The 11,566-nt window shown below is 43.6% G+C and overlaps 1 protein-coding gene across 1 annotated transcript in view; it reads left to right on the top strand.

Moving 5' to 3' along the window:
* Nucleotides 1-10,814: 10,814 nt before the first annotated feature.
* The window catches only part of KCNH5 (potassium voltage-gated channel subfamily H member 5), a 152,178-nt gene continuing 151,426 nt past the window's right edge, over nucleotides 10,815-11,566 (top strand). Inside the window, exon 1 of the mRNA XM_009903690.2 lies at nucleotides 10,815-11,030. Within this exon, the coding sequence (XP_009901992.1) occupies nucleotides 10,958-11,030 (73 nt within the window). The 5' untranslated portion in view covers nucleotides 10,815-10,957. The remainder of the gene's footprint in view (nucleotides 11,031-11,566) is intronic.

Below are 11,566 nucleotides of genomic sequence, written 5' to 3'. Positions count from 1 at the left end.
TAGTTATCCAATGGAAAGGGGTTCTGCCAGGCTGTGGCCAGAACACATGCCCTTACCATAGATACAGGGCTGTTTACCAGACATGCATGGTCCTGTCCGCTGCAGGAAGGAGAGGGGAGAGGGTGACCATGTCTGGACACCTTAGCGTCTGTCTGGATTTGTGCTGGAGCCATTTGGCCCTAACATGACGCCTACAAGAGACACAGGGCTCCACTTTCCCAGAAGATTTAGTAACCATAAGTCTGTTCTGTTTTCTTTAGGTCTAGCTTGTGTTTATTTCAAGATGACGATAAATGAGATTGATGTAATTAAGAACCAGATAGTTTTTGTGCTCAAAAAGCACTTGCAAAATATAAGTGTTTCTGGTGCAAATTAGTTTGTACTGATGATTTCCAGTTTTATAATCAGAAATTAAAGTAAGGCTGTAATTATATCTTTCTGTTGGAAATTAGATTCAGCAGTACACAGTCAGCTGCTGCTCTTCATTATGGAGGAAACCTCGCCCTGAGTTGTTTGAACACTGAATGCAAAGGACTTCAGTGAGGAGCTATAGTGCACGTACAAATTGTGGTCTTTGAAAATGAAAGTAATATTTATTACAGAGATGATAATTATAGCTGGAACTGCTCATGCTCCTGTATGTAGGACTACCCATAAACACATTCTGAGGGAAATGTGGGGGTTTATATTTAGAGCATCAAATATACAAGCAAAATTTCCTATTCAGATATGAAGCTGGAAAACTGTAGCCTGCTCTGTGGTCCTGTCACACCCAAGCAGCTGGGTAATTGTTTTAGGTGAAGTGATTTCTACAACCTGTGGTTAATTTGAGCTGTATTGGGAAATAGTTTAAGGAAGTAGATGTTAAAGTAATTAGGCAATACAGCTGAGGAGAACTGCTTCCATAAAGCAATGTCAGAAGAAATTGTTGTCTAAAAGGTACAGACGGTCTAAGTTTCTAGAAGTTGATTTAATTACCTGCCTCATTTTAAAATGTGTTTTACATAACCTAATAACTACCTCTTTACTCTGGAAGAAATTAAAGTTACTATTTTGAAATAAATACATGAGCAACCTCTAGCAGTTGCAGAGCTTTTGACTGCCAGTGCATCTGGGATGCCGTGAGCAATTTTTGGTCCTTCACAGTCAGAGAAAGAAATACAAATTGGATCAATAGCACAGTGTATGTTATTTTCCCTGAGCCTTCTTCATACCTGTCAAGGCAAAGAGGAGTCTGGGTCATTTTTATCTAGCAAGAATGAAGGTCAAGGGTGTACAACTGCAAACAGCCCATTCTGTAGTGGAGTGCTGCAGTGATAGAGAGCTTATAAAATAAAGCAAGACGAATGGATATAGCTTTGCAGACCTGCAGGTGATAGGGGAAGGTAGAGTTTTTGGCAGGCCTGTTTAGGTGGTGCTTGAAGCAAGGAGCGTTGGAAACTTCCCAAGTATTTGTCCTAACAGTAAGTACATTCAATCAATGTCTTCCCCAGAGTGCCCAACCCCAAACTGCTCTATTGGAAGGGGGAAATGCCTAGTGGTGGCATTTCTTGAATGTCTGTGTTGCTCTGATGTACTGGCCCCACCAATCTTCAGAGCGTGAACTGTATCACTCTCCCACCACTCTCTGCTGCGGCAGGACTTAACTCTTTTTGGGTTCCCTGTGTATGAGAAGGGTCAGACAGAGTTATAGAGTATTTCTCAGCTTCATTGGCTGGAAGCAATCACAAGGATGGTACAAATGCTTGTGTGTCAAATTTGTTGCTGCCCAGTGTTTCTGACCTCTCCCTGTTGCCCAGTTTGTGTGTTGGAACCTAATAGAAAGCTCTGCATTATTAAACAAATTGTGGGAGACATCCCAGAGCACTGGCTCAGAGATAGTTCCTTTAAGTGCCATATCCACATGAGAAAGACGGCCAGACTCCTTTCAATGCACTCTAAAAGGCAGCTTAGTTTCAATTGCTTCTATTAGATTTTAGGTTTGGTTGCATGAGTAAATGAAACTCTTAAAGATGTCAAAGTTTAAGTTAATAAAAGGTAAGTGTTACAATAGCTTCCTCTTGAAATCTTCTCCTATTTCTGTATATATTTGATTATCTTCTTAATGTTAACAGTGATTATTTTTTTTTCCAACTAAAGTCCAAATGCTCAGACATGAACTCTTCTTATTCAAGTCTTCAACACGGATGCAGCTTATAATTCAAAAAAGGAGAGTTTTTGGCCAGGGAGAAGTTTGGATCACATCCATCACTAGAAAGAATGCTCATATATTAATCTCTTTAATCATGTCTTGTCCCCCTCCCTGCTGTTTTTTTGTTTTGGCTTTTTTTTTGAGTCTGTGTACCTAACAACTTACAAGCTATGGAATAAGTTTGCATGTTTCCTTTTTCTCTTCCAGGATATCTCTCCTGTAGTTTGCATTGTTCATCTCTTGCAGCCTGGTACTCACACCAGTGAGTGGATGGTGCTAAAGTGCAACTTACCTGTAAAGTTTCAAAGCATGAAAGCTTGCCGGGAGTGTACGCTGACTTGAACCCAGGGGCCAGGTAACAAAACCCACTTTGATGTTTTCAGACCTCTTCCAAAGATAGCCTTGGATTACTGTGGCCCAAATCTGGGAGCAGTTCCCTGTGTTTATAAGTATGCATGGGTCTAGATGTATCATTTTGAGCCATCCTCAGAAACAGTTGTGATATCTGTAGTGTAGGTCTTTTGTCACTCTTGTGCACTTTTCTAGAGCAGTAAGAAGGCCTTAAAGAATGTTTATAGCATGATTGTACCTGCAGTTGCAGTTTCAGTCCCTGTATAGTGGCAGCTCTGGGCTCCTGAGTTCTGCAATTTGCATCCCAGTCCAGGAGGGAGCTATACTGAGTTGATTCACAGGAACACCACATAGTAATACCTCTTCCATAGCCTAAAGGGGGCTGCAAGCAGTACAAGATCTGTAGGCTGAAGACTGACCACCCTCTATAAAAGCAGAAGTGTGTTTTATCCTATATTGTTTACTTGGCATGTTTGTAGTCTTAAAGGAAACAACCAGATCATCTATGAAGATTTTTCTTTTAAAGTTGCTTGGTGATTACCTCTGCACATCCTTCCTTCTCTTAAAGCAGAGTTTAGTGTTCTTCAGTATTTAACTCAGCCTGAACTGCATTTTAAACAGCATCTCATCTGTTGGACCTGCTTGTGTTAGAGAAAAGTTATGTTATTCCATGTAGCCAATAGAACAGCAAATTGGGGACACCTTTTCCATGCTAATCAATTAGTCATGTAAGATGTTACTGCTTTCCAAAGAGGTGCTGGAATAGCGGCCATGTTACTTGTTATGAAAGGCTTGTGTGTCAGCAGATTCTGCATCTATGTTATGTTTTCTGCAGAGCCAGCAGCAAATCCTAATAAAACTTAATGCAAGAAAACATTGCCAGTGAGGTGATAAATTGGGATTAGCTGCACTAAAAAGAGGTGATTCCATGCTAAGCTTTTAAACTTCTCTGAAGAGTCACTATTATAAACACACCAATTTAAGGACTTCTTTCTGCTTCTGTGGAAATCAATATGAAAACTTGCACAGAATTAATCTAAAGAAGAAAAAGCAGACAGCCAGCTATTGCTCATCCTAAGCCCAGGTAGCTAAACTGTGCATAGGTCATCTTAGCACTGGACTCTGGGAAACGTCACTGGTGCAAAAATATTTATCTGAATTATATGTTTACTGAGTAATCTATGTTGTCATCCTGCAGAGCTTTTGCCTTAGTATTTAGGAATATTTTAATATCTATATTTTTTTAATATATATTTTTATTATATATTTTTTTCACTTAAACATAACTTGAATGACAACATGTATGACAGGGGCAACGTTGAGCTGCTTTCCAGAATGGCATCAATGTTCAGTCCCTCTATTGTGTGATGCATCCATAGGTAATTGGTTTTGCTGTACCATGCATTGAGATGAAGATTTCTGTGTCAAATCGATCTCTGGAAAGAGAAAGAATATTTAAATTGGTGCAGACATGTTGTCATCTCTCTCTTCATCTGAAAAGGAGTTTGGGACAGGTGCATGAAGCCTCAGGCTGGGAATAAGAGTGCCTAAATCTGATCATGAGCTCTACCCTGATTTTTTTTCCCCCCTACCCAAATATTCTGTCTTTCTTTGCTATATCTAGAACAATATTTTTTTGCCTGTTTTCAGCTTAAACTGACCCATGTAGGTTCATGCACATGTAGATACAGTGTTTTAGTTGCTGAAACTTTCTAGCTTTCCAGTAATACAAGTTTTAACAAGTATGTTTAAATTCAAATATTAACCCCCTAATGAGTTCTAATGGCAATCTCTAAACAACAACTACAACAAAAAAATGAGAGCTGAGCTAAGCCCTGGTGTAAGGAATTTCCTTCTCAAAGTCATTTTTAATAAACAAGTATATAAAAATAGGTTTAAATTTGAAAAAAAAACAACAAACCAGCTTTGTTCTTAACTGCATCACTGTCATTATAGCATTTACTCTAAATATATAAAAGGTTTAACGTGGAGTGTCTACATTAGAAGCAAATGCTGCGTTTAAAGCATTTTTCTGGGTTTTTAAAAATACATAATTTTCAGGACAATTTAATGTGATCTACTTATGTCAGTGCTTCAGCTGCCAAAAAAAGTCTTGAGATTTTTCTGGTGTGCTTGATGCACAATCCCCAGGCTCTCAGAGGCATTCTTATAAGGCTAGAATGTGGTGAACACTGTGGACTCCTAGTTCTTGAGAATGATTCTCTGTAGCTCCTGCTCATTTCAGAAGAAGCTTCAGAACCTGACATGGTTCTCATGCAGAGAAGGGTCCAGATGAGTTGTCAGACATAAGAACTAACATCCCTGAGAAGGAAGATTAAGTGGTATTGAATCTCTGCAGCAGATTCAACTCGACCCATGACACCTTATAATAGAATAATATTTCCTCCCCTTATTCCATTTACTCAAGCACCAACTGCCTCCTGTGACTGTGCCTCATCTACCTTTGTCCCAAACCCTGCTTTTTGGGCAGCTGTAAGCTACCATCCTGTGGTACTGGTCTTACTGGGGTTTTAGGTTAACTCAGGGGATTCTTTCCTTCTCTCCTTTCCAAGTAAGACTTGAAGTTCTCACCTTCTCTCTTCTGAAAAATCTCAAAGACTGGAAAACTTGCACTCCTTTCACTGTGTTTATCCACCCATAATTGTACTGCAGCATCTGTAATGGTTTTCTTACATGGTTAGAAATATGAACTTTGTACCGTTGAAAGAAGGATTTTCCCTTCCTTCCGGGGAGGAAGTCTACAGGAGTCTCGGTCTGGACCTTGCAGCACCTGCCTGGCACTGTGATAATGGACTTTGAAAGTTTGGATGCTGTTAAATTTGAGGTGTTATTTTAGGTGATTCAGAAGCTTTAATGGCTCCCTGTGACTGCACAGCTGGACTGATGAGAACTGAATCACAGACTTTGTAGGTGAAGGAATATGAAAAACAGCATTGGTAAAATGATAATATTTTAAAGGCTTTTTCCCCCAACTGTCAGATTCTGGCTTAAGATAAGCCTGTGGAAAAGTTAAGTTAGGGGGTTTAAGCTTGCCAAGGTAAGGCAATTCTTACATATTGGTGGGGTTGCTTCTGCCCTTTTTCATTGCAATTCAGTCTTCAGGTACCTTCCCCACAATATTTCATATGCATCTTTCCTTCTCACTTCCTTTCAACTTCTGTGCGATTTTGGCCTGGAATACCTTCAGTGTGTTTGTTAGTGAAAATGAAAGGTACGAGACAGTAAAGCAAGGTCTACAAAAAGTCTCATGCTAAAAGTAGACAAGACCTAGAACTGTTAAATCTAGTACAGGGCTATTCCACAGATCTGTGCAAGTCATTTGAATCTAGTGTCTTCCAGTGCCCATCTTTACTGTATTTCACTCATGGGAAATGCACAGCTTGTGGTCTGGAGAAATGCTTTGCTCTCACAATTATAATTGAAGTAACTGGAAGCTGATCAAGTAAGTAATCTTCTACTAAAGTGGAACTCCTCTGCTATCAGATCCTGGATACCTCAAGTTGATGCTATGAATTACTAGATCATTTTGACCTTAATCTCACTGTGTTCCAGTTTCCTGTCTGATCCCTGTATGACAAGGTAAAATGCAAATGATGTTCATTGATGCCTACAAGGCACCAGTAGATTAGTGATGAACACCACAAAGAGATTAATCATGCCACACTTGAGCAGAGGTTGGCTACTGTCCCGGGGATATGGCACAGGGCCATGTTGGGTTAGAAGTATAAATGGGAAAGACTTAGCCAATGTCTGTTCACCGAGCACCATCCTGCGTGCATCCCAGGCACACAAATGTAGGCAGCCTTAATTCTTTCTAATTCCCGTGTTCTCAACTCAGCTACCCAAGCCTTTCTGAATGCTGTTGCCTCCTGTAAGAGCTGCATTCCTTTGTTTTGGACTACCAAAAGGGCTAGGAGATAGAAGAAGCAAAAGAAAAAAAAAAAAAAAAAAAAAAAAGAATGAAACAGCAATTTATTCTCTCCCCTCCTAAGTATTCTTTCTTGATGTTATCAGTTGTTACTATGAGCGGAGGTATTTACTCCTTTATGAAGGATACTGTCTGAACAAAGTGAAGAAATGCTGTCACATGAATAAGCAGACCTGATGGTATCTCATCAGTAACTTTTGAGCTCAGCTTTCATCTGCATGGTGAAAGGCACAGCAGACTCATAGATGCTGCTTCCTGAAGATTTCTTGTAAGTCCCTGCACACAGGTAGAATTTTTGAGCCAGTAAAAGAGAATTGACCTTCTCATTCTCTATCTGGAGGAGATGAAAACTGTACTATAAGATCACCTGTTGTCCCACTCCAGTTTTTGGCAACAAGTGTGCTTTAACCATGGAGAAAGATTTATTAAGAACTTCATGCCTCGTAAATACCAGAAAAGACTCTCTTGTTACTTTATTTTGTGCACCTTCTCTGGGCTTTAAGGAGCAAACTCTACCTGCTTTTCTGGCAGTTAGCATGCTTCAAACATCTCCCTCCAGCATCTGTTTCCCACTGGAGCCCCTGTTTTAGCAATATGCTTGCTAGTCACAAGACACAAACTCATTGGAAGTCAAATATTGCTAGTTTTGGCATTCACAGGCCAGTTTGTACAAATTGTGTTGTTTATAACTGAAGCTTATGGTTCATCTTGATTACAATTTTTAGAGGGGAAATTCTTTTGTGTGTACCTGGGTTAGAAAACAGCTCTGAGCTTTGCAAAAGGCACCTAGACATTCAGTTTTGTTCACAACATTTTTAGACCTATGTGGGTGGGTTTTATTGGGTGTTCAAGGTGTTCCTGGAGTCCCTGACTCACATTATTACGTTCAAACACCAAAAGCAAAAGCAAGGTTGTGAATCAGTTCAGCAGCTTATATGTTTTAATGACTCAGGCCTTTGGGGTGGACCAGTGCCTGATCTGTTGCTGGCCTATGTCTCCCTCCTTTTCTAGGAGACCCCTGAGTCCCAGGTGACAATTCTTCAATTCATGAATTAACAGAAAACACATTTAAAGCTGTGTAGTGAATGAGAATGAGTACTGAAATGTTTAATAGACCCTGAAGTAAAATAATCCTCTCCTGCTGATTTAAATTCCCAGGATCAGCTACAAAAAGTGTGTGTTGCCTCCACTTGCTGTGGGAGACCATGTTTGCCCCCTGCTCTGTGGATATGGGGCACTGTGCATTTTACTTTTTATGAGTAAGAAGGTGAATCACCCTGAGTAGATGTTTCAAATTCCAGAATAAAAAAATGGAGAAGCAGGGAGGAGAAGAAGAAGGAGTTGTGATTACTCTTTTGCCCTGGTACAGCAACATGCTCATTCCCTTCTAGCCCTTTCCTTTTTAGGAACAGAAAGCTAGTTTCTTTGCTTAAAGAAATAAACTTTTAAACTAGGAGTCCTCTGATTGAACATCAGGAATGTCATTGCATTTAGCTTGGATTTTTTATTTAAATGTTCTAACAATTAATTAGTTTCCTAAAATTAAAACTGTGATGACTTGCCTATTCAGGGATTAAAAACAACAACAACAAAACAAAACCCCAAAAAACACCAAACAAAAAAGAATGTGGATTTTCTGTCACATTTCAGGACAGCTGGTTGAGACTGGTGTATTTTGATTTGGAAAGAAACAGCTGCCTTTTTCATACTTACACTGACCCCAAATCTTTCTAACAGCTTCCAGCATGGTAGCCAGATGCTGTTTCCAAGCATAATTTGAAGATCACCAAGTCTTTTTGCAGTTCCAGTTTGCTTTCTCTAGCAGACTTTTCTTTTCAAGGTTATCTTTAGCCTCATCCAGCATTTCAGGGGGAAAATTAAACAAAAAAAAAAAAGGGGGGGGGGGGGGGGGGGGGCGGGGATAGGGAGAGGGAGGAGGAAAACTATGCAAAGGTGTCCTCTGGAGTTTTTTACTACCTTGATATAGCAACAAACATCCTGCTGCATGTCTTGCCCTTTCCATCCTATCAGATACATGTGACATTTAAAGATATGTTTTTAGAGCTTGTCCCTATCCATAACCCATTGTTTAATTAGTGCCACTTGAAATACAGTGATCTGAAGTTGTGGATATAAAGTAGGGAGGATGGAGTGACTCTCAGGAATGACTGCCACACCAGAATGAAGAAGTATAGTAGAAAGGGTGAACATGAAAGGGTTTGATGTGCTACTCAAAAGGTAGGGAGGAAAGCAGCCAAAACTAGGTTTCAAAACAAGGATGGGAAATAAGTGGCAGAATTCAAACTGGGTTCAAACTGGGTGGAAAAGAGGGAACTGGGGAGCACAGGTACTGCCCAGACAGATAAGTCACACAGCCTGTGCCTAGATGTTGTTCTACGGCTAATGCTCCCTTGAAAGAAATGAAGGTGTTGCTAACCACCTGCAAATGACAAGAAGCCAAATTCCGTGTCTGGGGCAGAGCTCAGCAGGAACTTCCTTTAAACCACTTCGCTCTAAGGAAAGCCTTGAAGGAATTCAGAGCTGAGAGGGGGACAGCACCAGTAAGTGTTTGACAAACAGGGTGTGGTTCATCTCTCAAGATAGTTTCATATCGGCAATCACAAGCTGATGGCAATGTAGCTGCTCCCGATTTCCATTTGTTTAACGGAAAGCAGAACCAGACCTTTTCGTTTTGGCAACTGGCTGCAGGTTGCTGGCAGTGAGAGTGATCCCGACGCCCTGGCTGAAGGAGCTGCTCCGGCAACGGCTCCTGGTGTCACAGAGATTTTATACATGCACTTAACCTCAAGCAGAGGAGTTCAGGTGACCTCAATGTGACTGGCTGGATAAACTCCAAGCGCAGGAAGGAGGAGGAAAACAAGCTGGATGGGGGGGGGGAAGGTAGGAGGGGGAGGGAGGAGGAGGGCGGGGGAGAGGGGGGAATTAAAAAAATTGATTTTTCCACAACAGAATGGTGTCCTCTGGGGGAAGCACTGCTGCTTGTGCCAACTACGACAGCAGTGTGGAGCACACCGGGATGTGGTCCGCAGGACACACTCTGCCTGAGACAAACAGTGATTCTCCATCTCTTGCTTATTTCGAGGATCCCTGCTAGTCTGTGGCACAAAATGAGGAGGGGCAGAAGAAATAGGTGGAGAAATTCTTTCCAGGGTTTTACGGTCCACACCTTTAAGAGACTCTGTGCGAATAATGAAAAGGTTGGAGGGAGGGAGGCGGCTGGGTCAAGAGCAGGGAAGAGCTCACACCAGAAATTGGCGTGTGTTGTCTCAATGCACTGACTCATCTGCTCCTTTGGGGCTTCGGCACAGGAGCAACGCGGTAGAGCTGTATCCCTGAATAAAATGTTAGAAAAAAGGGCTCCAGCCCTAAACCTGCCTTCTGTTGCCTCCTCCTCACAGCTGCTCTCACTGGGAGAGGTTAGAATCCTCCGAAGAAATGGTTGATGGCTTCACGGCGGACTGGCATTTTACATGGTGTCTCGCACTTTTCAGTGATTTTGTGAGCAAAATGCAGCCACCTTCCCCTGTGTCATACAACATTCTGGAGTCCGGTTTTCCCCAAAGCAGGAAAGGCTGAGGGAGCTGGCTCTGTTTAGTCGAGTGAAAAGGACACTGAGGGGGGAATCACATTAATATTTAAAAGGGTGAGTGTCAGGAGGATGGGGCCAGACTCTTCTTAGTGGTGTTCAGTGCAAGGACAAGGGACACAAACTGGAACACAGGAGGTTCTATATAAATATAAGGAAAAGATTCTTCAGTTTGAGGGTGGCAGAGCACTGGACCAGGATGCCCTGAGAGGCTGTGCAATCTTCCATCTCTGGAGACGTTCAAAGCCCGCCTGGACATGCTCCTGTGTGATTTACACTAGGTGATTCTGATCTAGCGGATGGGTTGACTAGATGATCTTTAGAGGTCCCTTCCAGCCCCTACCCTTCTGTGATTCTGTGAAAAACCAGCCTCTAAGAGCATGGGGATGCTGTCTGAACAAGCACTGTGCGGATGAACATGCAGGGGCTTAGGGGTTTTTAGTTTGTTTCACTCAGGGCAAAACTTCGAGGCGGTTTCCCGGAGACGCCGGCTCGGGGCAGCCAGGGGACGATGCTCAGCGGGGCACGGCAATAGCCATGCCACACGGGGCAATCTCCGCGGGGCTCCGCTCCGCCCCCCTACATCTCTCCGGTCCCGGGGCGGCCCGGCTCGGCGGCGGGGCGGGCGCGCAGGCGCAGGGTGGGGGGGCGGTGGCGCTCGGTGGCTCGGTGCGCGGCGCGGCCCCAGTCCGCGCTGCAGCCGCCGCGGGGGCGCCACTACCATGAGCGGCCGCGGCCGCCCCTGCGCGACTCACGGGCACCGGGCGCACCAGCCGCCGCCGGCCCCCCCCCGCCGCCGCCGCCGTCGTCGCTGTCGCCGCTGCCGCGCACCCCCGGCCCCCGAGCCCGGCGCTGCAGGATGCCGGGGGGCAAGAGAGGGCTGGTGGCACCGCAGAACACCTTCCTGGAGAACATTGTCCGGCGCTCCAGCGGTGAGAGATCCCCTCCGTCCATCCATTCCATCCACCCATCCCGCTCTCCGTCCATCCCTCCCTCCATCCCCGCGGCCGCTACTCGGGGCGCGGACCCGCCGCACTGGTTTCCACGCTGCTGTGGCTGTGCCAAAGTGGTGCCTTCAAGGAACGAGATCTGCTGTGCCCCACCAGGCTCCGCCGGAGCCGGCGCTCCGCGGTCCTTCTTCTGTCCCCTTTCACTTCTTACACTGTTTGCAGTACTAGGAATTTTTTGGATTTGGGTGAGCCGCTTCTGAAAATAAGTAGTCATCGTTTACATTTCTAATACTCTCTCCACCCATCCACTCACTGGGTCATTCTTTCCATTCTTCTTGGTTCTCTAATAATTAGACTTGCAAACGTTTTCGTTCAGGGGCTCAAAGTCTTTGCAATTCTTTGACACTTTGAAGTCTGTGACAAAAGTACCGGGTGAGGGAGTTACTGTGATTTGGATGGTGGTAATCCAGAGGCTGGGCGGATATGCAAAGAACTGTCAGCAGTTGCTCCTTTGGTTA

Source organism: Dryobates pubescens, chromosome 5, assembly GCF_014839835.1.
Source record: "Dryobates pubescens isolate bDryPub1 chromosome 5, bDryPub1.pri, whole genome shotgun sequence".
NCBI lineage: Eukaryota > Metazoa > Chordata > Aves > Piciformes > Picidae > Dryobates > Dryobates pubescens.
This window is presented reverse-complemented; position numbering and strand designations above follow the sequence as displayed.